Source organism: Nyctibius grandis, chromosome 16 (genome assembly GCF_013368605.1).
Source record: "Nyctibius grandis isolate bNycGra1 chromosome 16, bNycGra1.pri, whole genome shotgun sequence".
Lineage (NCBI taxonomy): Eukaryota > Metazoa > Chordata > Aves > Nyctibiiformes > Nyctibiidae > Nyctibius > Nyctibius grandis.
The window spans coordinates 3122779-3135505 of record NC_090673.1 but is presented as its reverse complement, the minus strand read 5'-3'; the positions used below and the strand labels follow the sequence as shown (position 1 = coordinate 3135505).

The 12727-nt window shown below is 57.7% G+C and overlaps 1 protein-coding gene across 1 annotated transcript; it reads left to right on the top strand.

The window, feature by feature from the left end:
* The first annotated feature begins 2510 nt into the window (after positions 1-2510).
* AGPAT2 (1-acylglycerol-3-phosphate O-acyltransferase 2) lies at positions 2511-12507 on the top strand. Its single transcript, XM_068414204.1, has 6 exons — positions 2511-2755; positions 6789-6922; positions 7171-7346; positions 7552-7647; positions 9321-9393; positions 10330-12507. Exons 1-6 carry the CDS (start codon positions 2562-2564, stop codon positions 10479-10481), a joined length of 825 nt encoding a protein of 274 aa, XP_068270305.1. The 5' UTR covers positions 2511-2561; the 3' UTR covers positions 10482-12507.
* Positions 12508-12727: the final 220 nt, after the last annotated feature.

Sequence of the window (12727 nt, the reverse complement as noted above, 5' to 3'; positions counted from 1 at the left end):
TTATGACTTTTCACGGACGCAGCCACGGAAATCCTACCATCAGCGATGCTGCGTGGACCCCTCTGCTCACCATGCTTTGCTGTTAGCACTCTTTTACCTTTTCAGGGTAGTTTTTCAAGGCAGCTTTTCAAGGTCCCCGCTGAGGGTGCTGGAAGGTACTGGGTGCCACACGCACCCTCAACAGGCAGCGCCTGCTGCTGAGGGTTTACTGCGTGCTGGGCGCTGGCCGGGTTCTTGCTCCTGCCAGCGTTCCTGGACCCCGCTCAGCTAGACTACCTGCAGGGTACGCTTGCAACATGTCTGAATAATTCAGTCAGTAGTTTAAATATGTAAAACATGCAGCACAATCTAGTAAGCTGGGCTTTTTTAAAAAGAATTTGGAACTGCTTCGTTCTGGCTGCTGCAGCTTGAGAGGGCAGGGAGGGGGTTGCCTTTGCCTCTGCCCAAAAATGGCTGCGTTTCAGGGGTGATGACGCGATCCCTGTTGCATTACGCAGCACGCTGAGGCTCATGGAGCCTCCTCCATCAGGCTGTTTGTTACGATAATGTTAATGTACAGGCTGGCGTCATCTGGCAGCATAACCACTTGCCTTATGAAATAACTCAGCGTGACAGCTCTGCTTGCTAGCAGGCAGGCCCACGTCTGGCTTCTGATCTGGCATCAGAAATCACTCCCCTTCCTTGAGCTACAGACTAATATGAAACGTTTCATTTGCGTTGGTCCAGATCATCTGTTGGAGAGCATGGGGAGAAGGGAATTACAGCCGAGCTTCTTTAGGAGCCCACAAACATGAAGGAAACGTGTGACTCCCATCCCCTCTGCGCCGTATCTGCTGATGGTATTTGCCATCGGCGCCGTGGCCATGCTGGAATTCACATTTCAGTTTCCTAACGTCAGCCGGCGTTGGCGAGTTGAGCGGATCGGCTCACACGATGCCCCAGTGACAGATCGCCAGTGACTTTCTTCCCGTGTCAACAAAAGCGAAAGTCACGAGGATAACGCAGAATTGCTCCGGGCCAGCATATGTTCAGCTGAAAAGGTCTCGCTGACTTCCCAGACATATGCTGGCTGGCGTGGCGCTGGAGCAAGGCTCTCTGAACAGCCTGTGCGACACGGGCTGCGGGGATTAATCTAATGCTGCGCCGAGATGCTAATACAATAAAGGTTCTTTGTGGCATTAGCAGGAATCATGAGACCAGCTCTGAGATGTCATTGCCTGGCAGCTGTAGGGAGTGCTGGCCTTCAGCTCTCCAGCAGAGAGAAGGAGCTTGTCTCATGCTTCAGGCATTAAAGCTGCTGAGAGGCAGCGAAAGTGCAGTAAGCCCCCCTTCGCTTTGGTGACAGCTCATTTGGGAACAGCCGCTACCCCTGTTGTTGAGTCCAGGGAGAGCCGAGGGAACAAGGGATATTTGGAAAGGGACCATCACTTTTCCTTGTGTTTTCCAGGAGCTGCAAAGCTGTGGATGCCAAGAGGGTGCTTGGGACCACAACACCAGGGCTGCATCGCCAGGGTCACACCTTACCCTGGTGAAGTCACCACCGCCTGCGGGACTGGGGTTTTGCTATAAAAAGTGTTGCAAAACCTGCTGAGGCCAGTGAAACAGTTTGCGTCAGTTCCAGCAGACGCTGGAACTCCCTTGCCAGCTTCTCGCTCACAAAGCTGTTGGGCCTGACCCCGACCTAACCCCAGTGCCAGCGAGGAAAGCTCCATCCTGCTCAGCACGTTTGTGCTGGTGGAAAACCAGCATCAAGCACCAGCAGGGAACATGGGTGAGACGAGGGGCAGGGAGATGTGGCGAGCAGGAACCCATCATGAAAACTCGCAACTGACGCATGCTGACCTCGGTCAGTTGCGAATTTTTGTGACAGACCCGAAGACCCCACCCCATGCCAGGAGGGACCCAAAGACCCCACCCCATGCCAGGAGGGACCCAAAGACCCCACACCATGCCAGGAGGGACCCAAAGACCCCACGCCATGCCAGGAAGGACCCAAAGACCCCACGCCATGCCAGGAGGGACCCAAAGACCCCACACCATGCCAGGAAGGACCCAAAGACCCCACAATATGCCAGGTGGGACACAAAGACCCCATGTGGCACCATAAGGGGACCTGAAACCCCCACATAATGCCAAGAGGGCATCCTAAACCCCCATACTATGCCATGAGGGGACCCAAAGCCCCCACATGGCCCCATGAGGGACCCCCAAAGCCCCCACATGGCCCCATGAGGGACCAAAAGCCCCCACAAGGCACCATGAGGGGCCCAAAACCCCTCCTCATCACACCGTGAGGGCACCCAGGCCCACACAGCACCATGAGGGGCCGCCAAGCCCTCGGGATCCCCCCCTGAGGGGCCGCCAAGCCCTCGGGATCCCCCCCTGAGAGACCCCAGGGCCCTCCCGCCGCGCCCTGAGGGGCCGGTCCCGGCCCGGCTGCGGGGAGCGGCGGGGCGGGCCGGGCCGGGCCGTGCGCTCCGCCCACATAAGGCGGGGGCAGCGCCCGCTGCTCGGCGCGGCGGCGGTTACTGCTCGGCGGGGCTGCGCGGCGAGCGGCGGCCATGGAGCTGGGGTGGCTGCTGTGGGGGGCGGCGGTGCTGCTGCTCCTGCTGCTCCCCGTCCTCATGGAGCTCAGCCCCGCCGTCAACTTCGTGCTGCGCATCGGCTTCTACTACCTGCTGTGCGTGGTGTGCTCGGCGCTCACGGCGCCCGTCTGCCTCCTCGTTAACGGCGGCCGCACCGTTAAGAACATGAGGTGAGCGGTTGGGGGGGTGCCCGGGGTGTAACGGCGGGGCCGGGTGCGGGAGGGTGAAACACACACCGGGGAGATCGGTTTCGGGCCCAGCCGCTGCGTGCGGGCCTGGGCGGGGGGGGGGGGGGAGTAGGTGATGGCGGCCTCCTTGGCCTCAGGTGTGTGACAGCGGCCCCTCGGTGGTGGGTCTGACTGTTGGCTCGTGGATGGTGCTGGGGGCTGCGGTGAGGGGCGGCTCCGGCCCCTGTCTGTGCCCTCACCTCTGGGAAGCCACATGTGGGGATGAGGGCACTTCAGAGGGGCTGGAGGGTGGTGGCAAGCGGCCACGCTCCAGGGGCCACGGAGGGGCCACACTCCAGGGGCCACGGAGGAGCCATGCTCCAGGGGCCACGCAGGTTGTGGGGAAAGCTCCGTGTTTGTTCGGGGTTTTCCCCCCCTCCAGAAGCAGAGGCCGTGCCGGGAGGGCAGCCTGCGGGCAGGCCGTGTTCAGTGTGCTGCCCTCGGCCTGGCGCAAGCAGCTGCGCGGGGCACGCTTGTCGCTGTCAGGCCTTGCTGTGTGTCCCCTGGCAGCGTGCGTGCGGAGGCACGTTCTAAGGGCAGAGCTGGTGCTTCTGCTGGCAGCGCAGGAGAAGTCGGACTCCTCGCTTTGTTCTCCCCTAAGCAGCTTTTTACCCGCTCTAACCATCCGTGTCCAGGCCGTTATATGGGTGGGGGGGAAAGGGGAACCCTGTTGCCTTAATACATCCTTTTGGATCAAAGGTTGGGCAGCGTCTCAGCTGGTGGAGCTGGACTTTGCTTTGTGGTGCGGCTCTTGCAGGCAGGGCTCAGGGCGGAGCGAGCAGGCGCTGGGCACCGACGTGCTGCCATGCGGGCTCTGCCCTGCGCCCAAACTGGTGGTCTACGATCCACTCGGGATCGTGGCCCCAGGCACTAGAAAGGGCTGCCCTGGGATCACCAGCCTGGCTCTGTCTCCAGCCTCGGTTGTCTTAGCTTGCTCGGGAGCAGCTTTCCAATGCACAAGCAGCTTTGCAGCTGGGAGAATTTATGATGTCAGTTACAGACATCATAACTGTCTTTTTTTTTTTCCCCACTTTGTAAACTTAAAGGAATTCTTTGGGAACAAGAACTCCTTGCACTGGACAACTCCTTGTGTTGAAACTCGGAGCTGAATTTTGGCCAGAACCGCCCTTTTCCTGTAACTTAAGCCCATCATTTCCATGTGCTGGCACTGCCTGATGATCCTGGTCATGTATCCCAGCCCCGGGAGGTCTGTCACTGAGGGGATCCAGTGAGCTTCTTATTTCTACGACATCCCACTCTGCTTACCCCAGCTCGGGGAAGGGGGTTGGAGCAGAGCACGTGCTGGTGGACAGACAGTGATAACGGCGTCACTGCTTGGCGCAGAACATCCCGTCCTTGCTGTGCTCCTGGCTCCAGTGCCAGGCTGGTGTGACTTGGAAGAGGTTGCCCTCCGTGTCTGATAGAGATAGAGCTGTTTATCTAGCGGCAAAACCTCTTGCAAGAGCTTCCAATCTGGTGAGCCCAATTCGTTAATGCTTGAAAATCAGAGGATCCTAAAAGGGCCTCTGTCGCAGGCTGTGGAGCAGGGTGTGTGAAGCCAGGGCTGCTGGATTTGAGACTCAGTCTGTTGCAGATGCACTGAAAAAGCACATTCCCTCTCATTTTTCTACTCTCTCCTTGTGTCTGGCAATAAGTTCTTCAGATTTACAGCTCTCTGCAGCTCTGACTGCACCAAGTCAGGATCGTTCACACTGGCAGAGAAGCTGCTTGTAGCGTTGGAGGGGAGTAGGACCCATCTGCTTCACCCCGTGGATGATGTGGCCAGTTCAGCAGGGCTGCTGGTTACCCAGTTCTTCTTCATGTGCTCTAAGCTCTGCCCCTTCGCCTCTTTTGGTGGCTCAGGCCACATCTTGTGCAAGGAAACGCTGGCTCCTTACTGGTAGGAGGAAGTTGGATGGTTGCTCTTGAGTAATGTGTAACCAGCCTCTCCCAACAGCTACCGAGCAGTGTGACTTGCAGAGCAGTGACCTCTTTTTTTATTTTTTTATTTTTTTTTTTTATTGTTTGCAGTCAGAAGGGAGAAGTGGGATTTAGGTCAGTCTGGTGGCATGGCATCCACCATGACCTCACCGATTCGTGTCACCCTGCCTCTCCCTGCTTGTCCCCTTGTCTCTTCACCTGGACTGCACTCTTGTAACCTCGGTGCAGTCCCGGGGTGCTCAGGAGCTCTTCAGCCTGTGCACTTCCCCGTGTCCTTTCCCTGGGCGCGTCTCTAACCTTTGCAGCGTGTTGGAATGGCGGGGGACTGAAAGCTGCAGCGTCACTCAGCTGTGTCACCTGCGGGCGTTGGCCTGGCCTGAACTCCAGGGTCAAAGCCAGGGCCTGGGCAGCCTGCGTGGTGGGGCACCCCATGGAGGTATGAACCCCACTGCGGGTAGGAGCAAACCAGGGAAAGTTGCCTTGACAGGGGCATGGGGTTGAAGAGTTGATGGCAGGGATGGGGAGACTTTGTGGAGAACAGATGTTGGGAGCTGCTGCCAAGCCAGGATGAGGCGCTGGCTGGGTACTCGCCTCCCTCCTCGGGTGACAAGGATGCTTCCCAGGCTGACAGTGCTGCACAGCCCTCCGGCTGGATCCTGTAGAGGGGAGGAGAAGCTGACACTGTCCCTCTGCTTCCTCCTGCAGGGAGGAGAGATCCATCCTCTGTCTGCCAGGGAGATGGTGGGCCCTGAGGCAGAGCATCCAGGTGCTTGTTGGAGGGGCAGGTCAGCTCCTGAATCTGCTCTAGGAGAGAGCAGAGCTGGTGGGTGCTCCTGGGGGCTTTGTTCTTGTGCAAGCTCCTCTGCCTCCTGTCCTGGCGAATGGCTGCTCCCCTGCCCAAAATAGCCCCTGTGTGCTGCCAGCTTCTGGCTGCGTCCTTTGGCCCAGTTGGAGGGTCCCCAGCTCCCACCTGTCTGGGGGTGGCACAGATGGGCCCTGCTCCCACGGGCTGGCAGGGTCTCGGCTGGCAAGCCTGGGCTGGGTGCGCTCGGCAAGGGCAAGGCAGCCCGCTCCATGCGTTGACAGGGCTGAGTGGAGCTGCTGGTGCCTCCTGCCAGGTGGGCCCCCAGCCCTCGGGCACTGGGGAAGAAAGTTGGAAGCTTTGCGGGCAGACCTGTAGATCCACTGTGGAGGTGAACTGGCAGGCAAAAGCTATTTGCTTGAAGATGGGTTTGCTGGGTGCACCGAGCCTCTGCCAGGCTGCGTGGGGAGCATCCCGTTTGCTGCTGGCATCGTTGCGTTGTCCAGGGAAGTGATTCTCATGCTCATGCTCCTCCTTTCTTGGACTCCCGTGGGGTAACAACACGCCATGTTTGTATTGTTAAGCATCGTCATCCAGTGCTGCAGGGAGGAGAACTGGCAGAGCCTTCCCTGGGTGATGGGTGTACAGGCTAATACCCGTGAGCTGGGGAGTGGCAGCTCCTAGGAGAACTGTTGGAACAACTTGTGGGGCTCTGCTGGTTGCAGAAGGAAAACGTTGGTAGCATTGGAGCAGACTACGGCCGTGGCATGGGGGAAACAAACAGCAGGAGGAGTGGTCCTTGATCCAGCGTTGAAACCAGTGTCTCTCCCTCCTGGACTTTGGAGGGATTCCAGTTTGCCCTCTGTTTGCAGGGCCCTTGCAGCTGTGCTAGGCTGGACTTGCCTTTCCCAAAGAGCCTGGTTGTGAGCTGATGCTGTCAGCTTGGAGGAAGCATGGACCGTCGAGTCTGGCTGTGCCGGCCTCAGTTACAATTGACTTCTCCAGGCTTCCAGTAAAATTCCCACACTGTGAGTGGATGGGGCTTAGCATGCAACTGAAGCACCTCAAGCACATGGGACCATGTAGGACAGACACCTGGGTGGACCACAGGGCAAATGAGACTGGAGGCTCTCTGTCACACAGCTGCTCCTGTCTCCTTCCACCCACCCTGGGTACAGCAGACCCTGTCATCTCCCTGCCCTGCTGCTGTCTGACTGCTCTTCTCTTTTGCAGAATCATCAAAACTGTGGTCAAGACCTTCAAGTATTTCTTTGGCCTGAGGTTTGAGGTGAAGGGACTGGAGAACTTTGAAGTGGAGGGCCCTGCTATCATTGTGTCCAACCACCAGAGCATCCTCGACATGATGGGTGAGGAGATGGTGGGAGGGAGATGCCTCTTGAGGGGTCTTGCTATGACCTGCAGCCACCCTGCCCCTGTAATTCTGCTGTGTGCCAAGTCCCCTTCTGCTCTGTTGATGGCAGCAGAAGCCAGCAGAGAAACAAGGCACTGACCTGTCCCTGGTACTCCCCTCCCCACCTCGATTGTCTCTTGTCCCATGGCAGTGCAGGCAGGGGGGGTGGTGGCTGCTGGGCCTCACCCTCTGCCATCACGTTAGGGCTGATGGAGGTCCTGCCCGACGACTGTGTCCAGGTGGGCAAGAAAGAGCTGATGTACGCCGGCACCGTGGGGCTCATCATCTACCTCGGCGGTGTCATCTTCATCAACAGGAAGAGCACCACCAGCGCCAAGATGGTGATGGCAGAAGTGGCCAAGACTATGGCAACTGACAACGTGAGTGTGACTGTGGTGCTTGGTGGGGTGGTATGTGTCTGGGCATCCTGGGGTGGCATGGGGGGGGATGTGGCACTCCTGGTGCTGGCACACCTGGAGTTACAGCCACCTGCAGCTCTTGGCAAGCCTGGCTGGTGGCTCGGCCAGCAGGAAGGGAGCCCTGCAATTGGATTGCTGCAGCAGAGCCTTATCGCCCCACGTGCAGGTGAAGGTGTGGGTGTACCCAGAGGGCACGAGGAACTGCACAGGGGACTTGCTGCCATTCAAGAAAGGAGCATTTCACCTTGCTGTCCAGGCACAGGTAACAGCGCTTTGCTTCTGCATGGGGACCTTGAGTGCTTTTGCAGTGGCACTACAGACCAGTCACGCAGTGGTATGGTTTATTTGCTCTCAAACGAGCTGTGTTCCCAGGCCACAGCTGAGCTCCTCAGCTAAACCAGCATCAGGTGTCATAAGTGCTGCTCAGCAGGAGCCGAGAGCCTCTTCTATTCCCTGTGGGAGTGACTTGACCCCTGAGGACAGGAGGCTGCAGACAGCAGAGAAGCTGCCTTGTCCTCTCTCCTGCCTGCCCCAGCACTGCAGTCCCAGTGTCCCACCTGGAGGGCAGAGTGTGGGGGACAGGCACAGCTGACCCCCTAGCTCTGAGCTTCACAGGCAGCTGCCTGGCAGCGTGGCAGTGCAGTGTCTGTGCCCTGGCTCCTGGGAGCACAGGGCTTCTGGCAGGGAGCCCAGCGGGTGCTGCTCTCTGTGAGCTTGCCTGGGGAATCCCAAAGCCCTTGGTGCATTTCTCAATCCCCCAGTTGCAATAGTGTAGTGTTGATTGAGGATTGTTAATGCGAGGGCTTTAGAGCAGCGTCTGGGCTTGCTCCGTGCAGAAATAGCTGCTCCCTCCCAGACAGCCATATGGCACTTCGTGGTACGTCTTAAATGCCTTCTCTCTCCAAAATGACAAGGTCCATGAGCAGGTAGTGGGGGAGCAGACAAACTGCTACTTGGTTTTGGACAGCTAGAGCTGTCGGTGCTCCTGAAGGGGCCTGGGCAGAGCTCTGGGGCAGTGTGTTGGAGACACTGGAGCCCTGGCTGTGCTGCCTGGGCCCAGGCGGCTGCTGGAAGCTGGGCTGCCTCGCTCGGCTCCCAGGTGCTGGGGACTAGGTGCCAGAGAGGTGGCTGGGAGAAGATGGGTGCCTTGCCTTCCCGTGCGTGCTCTGCTTCGACTCTCAGGACTGGGATGACTCGAGGCCTGAGGGGAAGCTGCTTTCCCTCAAAGAGGTGTTATAGCAGGGATCCTGGAGAAGGGAGTAGGTGCCAGATCTCTTGCTGTGTGGCCAGGGTGTAGCCTGCATTGTACCATCCCCATTCCTGTCAGGGTGATGCAACCAAGGCAGGGGCTGGCAGCTGCCAGAAGGAAAGGGTGACAGTGGAAATGGTACCCGCCTCTGCTGATACACTAGGCTGTGTCAGTGTTTTCAGCACTGAAATAATAGCTCTGTGCCTGCCCTCCTGGCTGTGTCTCTGCCTGTCTGAAGCTTCCCTGGGAGCAATTGATTGCAACTGGTGACTCTTTTTCTTAAACACTGAAGGCACACCAGCTGGCCTGCCCCAAGCATGTGCTTGTACAGGGCCTGTCAAAACAGGTGTCCTCCAAGGTTTGCAGGTCAGAAAATACCCGAGTTTTGAAGCCTGGCTTGGGATAAGAAGCTCTGAGAGCCAGTGCTGACCTGAGGCTGAAGCGTAACTCTGCCCTAGTGCCTTGAATGTCCCTCTGCCTTGAGTTGCTGGGGAGTGGTTTCGATCCCATTTGACTCCTGACTGTCCCAGCCTTTGGAAGCGGGTCTTGCTTGTGGGGCTGTGTGTTCCCTGTACAGCTGAGAGCTGGGCCAGGTCAGCTCTGCTCTATGGGACTTGCTGCTTATCTCTGGCCTGCCCTGAGTTGTGGCAGTGCAAGTAACTCCTCTTTTTCCTTTTTTCCCCAAGGTCCCAGTGATCCCTGTGGTGTATTCCTCCTTCACCACCTTCTATAACCCAAAGAAGAATCTATTTACATCAGGTACCAAAGAACCTGAGGGCCTTTACAGTCACTTGGAGACAGGGTTGATGCCATAACCATGTGGACATCTGGCTCACAAGGGTGTGAGAGGGAAGCGGAGCTGGGGTGAATGGGAGTTGTCCCTCTGGGAGATGTGTGGAGTCAGTTCAAAGCACTTGGCACCAGCCCCTGGGCTGGCTTAACTCGGGAAAGAATGTAATTAAATTCAGTGAGGGGTGTTTTCATTAAAAATAGGACAGTATGTCTCCCTCTCATGACTGGCACAGCCCAAGTCATTTGGTGAGGGCTTGGGGGAAGAAGCAAGCGTCCTCTGCCTCCTGACCTTCCAAAGCAGGGACACTCTGCAAGCAAGCCAAGGAAGCTGGTTGTATCAAAGCTCAGAAGTCTGTCAGTGCAACTGCTGGGCAGAAAGTTGGCTTTCAGTCAACTTGGAGCAGTACCTCTCATTTTTGGGAGGAAGCCATGCTTGCTGCGCTCCCTGCGTGGATGGCTGGAGCCAGCCAAAGGTAGGAGGGTTGGACAGAAGCAGATGGAGGGAGCAGCTGGTGCAGGCTGTGCCTGGCATGGCGCTGGAGCTGAGCGGGTCCATGGCTGTGAGCTCCCCCTGCTCTCTTGGCTGGTAGGTGAGGACAGAGCAGCAACATTGGCCTTGGAAAGGGGCAAGCTCTGGCTGGGGTGTCAGTTTGGGGCACAAAGGAAATACCCTGTTGCTTGGTGCAGCTGTTTGAGGGCAGGGTCTAATCCCCAGAGCAATCTCTTACCCCTGAGACCAGTGCAGCCTCTGCCTGTGCTCCGGGGATGGATGCCTGAAGCCTTGTGAGGGGACGAGGGCTGTGCTGGGGCTGCACAGGGTGAGGGGAGCAGGGGTCTGGGGAGGGTGGAGAACGGTGCTCCTGTGGTGTGTGGGTTTCTTATAGGCTCTTCTCTTGTTCCCAGGCAAAATCAAGGTTGAGGTTCTGCCTCCAATAGAGACCAAAGGCCTGACATCAGACGATGTCTCTGACCTCACTGACAGATGCTTCCACGCCATGAGGGAGACCCTCTTCAGGCTCTCGGGCCGCCCAAGTGAGGCGAAGGACTCGTCCTAGATGCTTCTCCAGTGGTGTCACCGTGTGGTGGTGGCTGAAGGGACCTGTCTGTTGCCAAATACCGAAGGAACTTCTCTTCCTCTGCAGTGACTTCTAACTCTGGGAACACCATGGACTGGCACACACAGGGTGTCGAGCCAGCACTGAGGTTCCCCATTGAGTGGATTTCTCTTATGGGTTCATTATCTCGCAATGAAAAGTCTCCTTTTTCTGAATTTCTCAGGCATCAAACTCGTGCTACCAAAGGGCTCAATGACCAGAGAGGTGAGTTCCCCCAGCTCAGGCAGCTGGCACGGGGTGATGACAAAAACCTGGCTGGGGGCTGGGCTCTGCCTCACGTGAGTGTCCCTGCACCCGTGTTCCTGCAGGCTCAGCTAGTGCTGGCCTGGCCCTGTGCCGTCCCAGATGGAAACCACCAGGCAGCAGTTTGTATCTGCACAACCCTGATGCTGCTCAAACAGGGCTGAGAATCGGGTGGAAATCCAGACTCTGGCTCGTCAGCAGCACTGCCAGTGCGGTGTCTGCCCTGGGCAGCCCGGAGCACTGCCGGCCGGCACGGTGGGGCTCACAGGCGGTCCCTGGGGCAGGGCCTGTCTCCTTGAGAGATGCCCTTGGGTCACAGCAGGGTCTTGTGCTGGGGCTTTGTGTTGCTCAGGCACCCCTGAGCCAAGTCTTTCCCTTCTGGAGAAAGCACCTAGGGCCAATAACCTCAGCTGGGCTGCAAAAGGGAATGTGTGGGGCTGGTCGGCCTTGTGGTGTCTCTTTGGGCTTGATGGCCTTGTCTGAGTGAATGCTTTTGCTCATTGAGGGGTGCAGCAGTGGAGAGGGAAGCTGCAGTCTGACCAAGCCAGTGCATATGGTCTGGGCAGAGTTTAGCTGAAAGCTGTCCAGCCTTGCCAGTTCAGTCATCTTCTGAACGAAACCCTATGCTTATTTCTACCATTCAGAGCCACCAGCTTGATTTAAAAAACTGCACAGGTCTGCTAGGGTCCTGGGCAAACCTGTCCTCAGGTGTGACTTGTTTGTGGCACACCTCTGGACACCATGTGTGACGTGCACCTGGGTTGGTTCAGAGCTTCCTTGGTGTTGGGAAACTGCTGCCTGCTGTGGTGGTTTGGCCTGGCTGCAGCAGGCGTCCTGGTGCTGCAGATGCAAAGGGCTCCGTCCTGCTCGTTTTGCCACTTGTCATGGTCAGCACTGGCCGAGAGATGGTGCCTGTCCCACGTGTTGCTGCCGGTCTCTCTGGAGCTGCTGCTCTGCAAGGCTTGTAAAACTGCAGAGCTGCAGGGCACGTGAGCTGCAACTGCAGGAGAGGCTTCAGCCCTCCCTTTAGGGGCTCCTTTCCCTGTTCAGATAAAGGGGTTTCCCCTGTGCTTTGGGGTGAGGGACCAGCAGGGCTCCGGGATCCCTCCCTGGGAGTTGCAGAAGTGTTGATGACCTCTGCGAAGAGCAAGGCTGGGTCAGGTCTGTGGTTCTGGGGGGTAACCTTCACCTCTAACTTGGGTTCAGGGAGGCTTTAGCTCTCCTGTTCATGGCCCAGGCTGTATAACTTTGAGATAAGCTGCCTGGGGCTACTCGGGTAACCAGCACAGCGTTGGTGGGATTGCAGTCATGGGGCATTTTGGGGTTAAAGCCTCAACTGGGAGAGGCAGGGGGTTCCTCTAGAGCCATCAGTCCCCAAGGGAGGGAGCCCTCAGGCTGAGCTGGTGCTCGGGGGCTTTATCAGAGGGGCCTTACAGTACAGACTCAGGGGTCAGACCCGCCGTGGGACGGGTCGGGGTGGGAGGATGGGAACCGAACCAGCACTTTCTAAGAGTGGCAGATAAAGGGCTGTCATGGAGGGTCCCGGCAGGGCTCCTGGTGGGGATAACCATGTCCACAGAGTCACTCCTGCAGCATCCTTCCTCGAGCGGATGGAGCGGTGCCTCTGTGTGCAGTTGTCTGCTGTTCACTTTTAATTGGGTTGAGAATAATGTTATGTGCTTTAAAAAAAACAAAAAAGTACACCTTTGGTTATTTAAATAAAGGTGACTCCTGGTCTTGTGTGGGAGCTGGGGGAGGAAGAAGGGTGCTCTTGCTGGGGGTGGGTTTGGTGATTGAGGGGCAACAGCACGTCCTTGTCCCCACGCTGTGTCCCAAAGGGCCGTGCTTCTGCGCCGCAGCCTGGCCTGAACGAGGGACCTGTCGCAGGGGAAGAGGAAGGTGGTGACTGGATGGGGGCCCGTGTCAAAGCGGGGCCCTGGAGC

Bases quoted from the DNA above. Each gene is read 5' to 3' on its own strand.
- AGPAT2 (XM_068414204.1), top strand. From the start codon at position 2,562: ATGGAGCTGGGGTGGCTGCTGTGGGGGGCGGCGGTGCTGCTGCTCCTG. The intron at 2,756-6,788 runs GTGAGCGGTTGG...TCTCTTTTGCAG, and splicing joins CGCACCGTTAAGAACATGAG to AATCATCAAAACTGTGGTCA. The intron at 7,648-9,320 runs GTAACAGCGCTT...TTTTTCCCCAAG, and splicing joins ACCTTGCTGTCCAGGCACAG to GTCCCAGTGATCCCTGTGGT.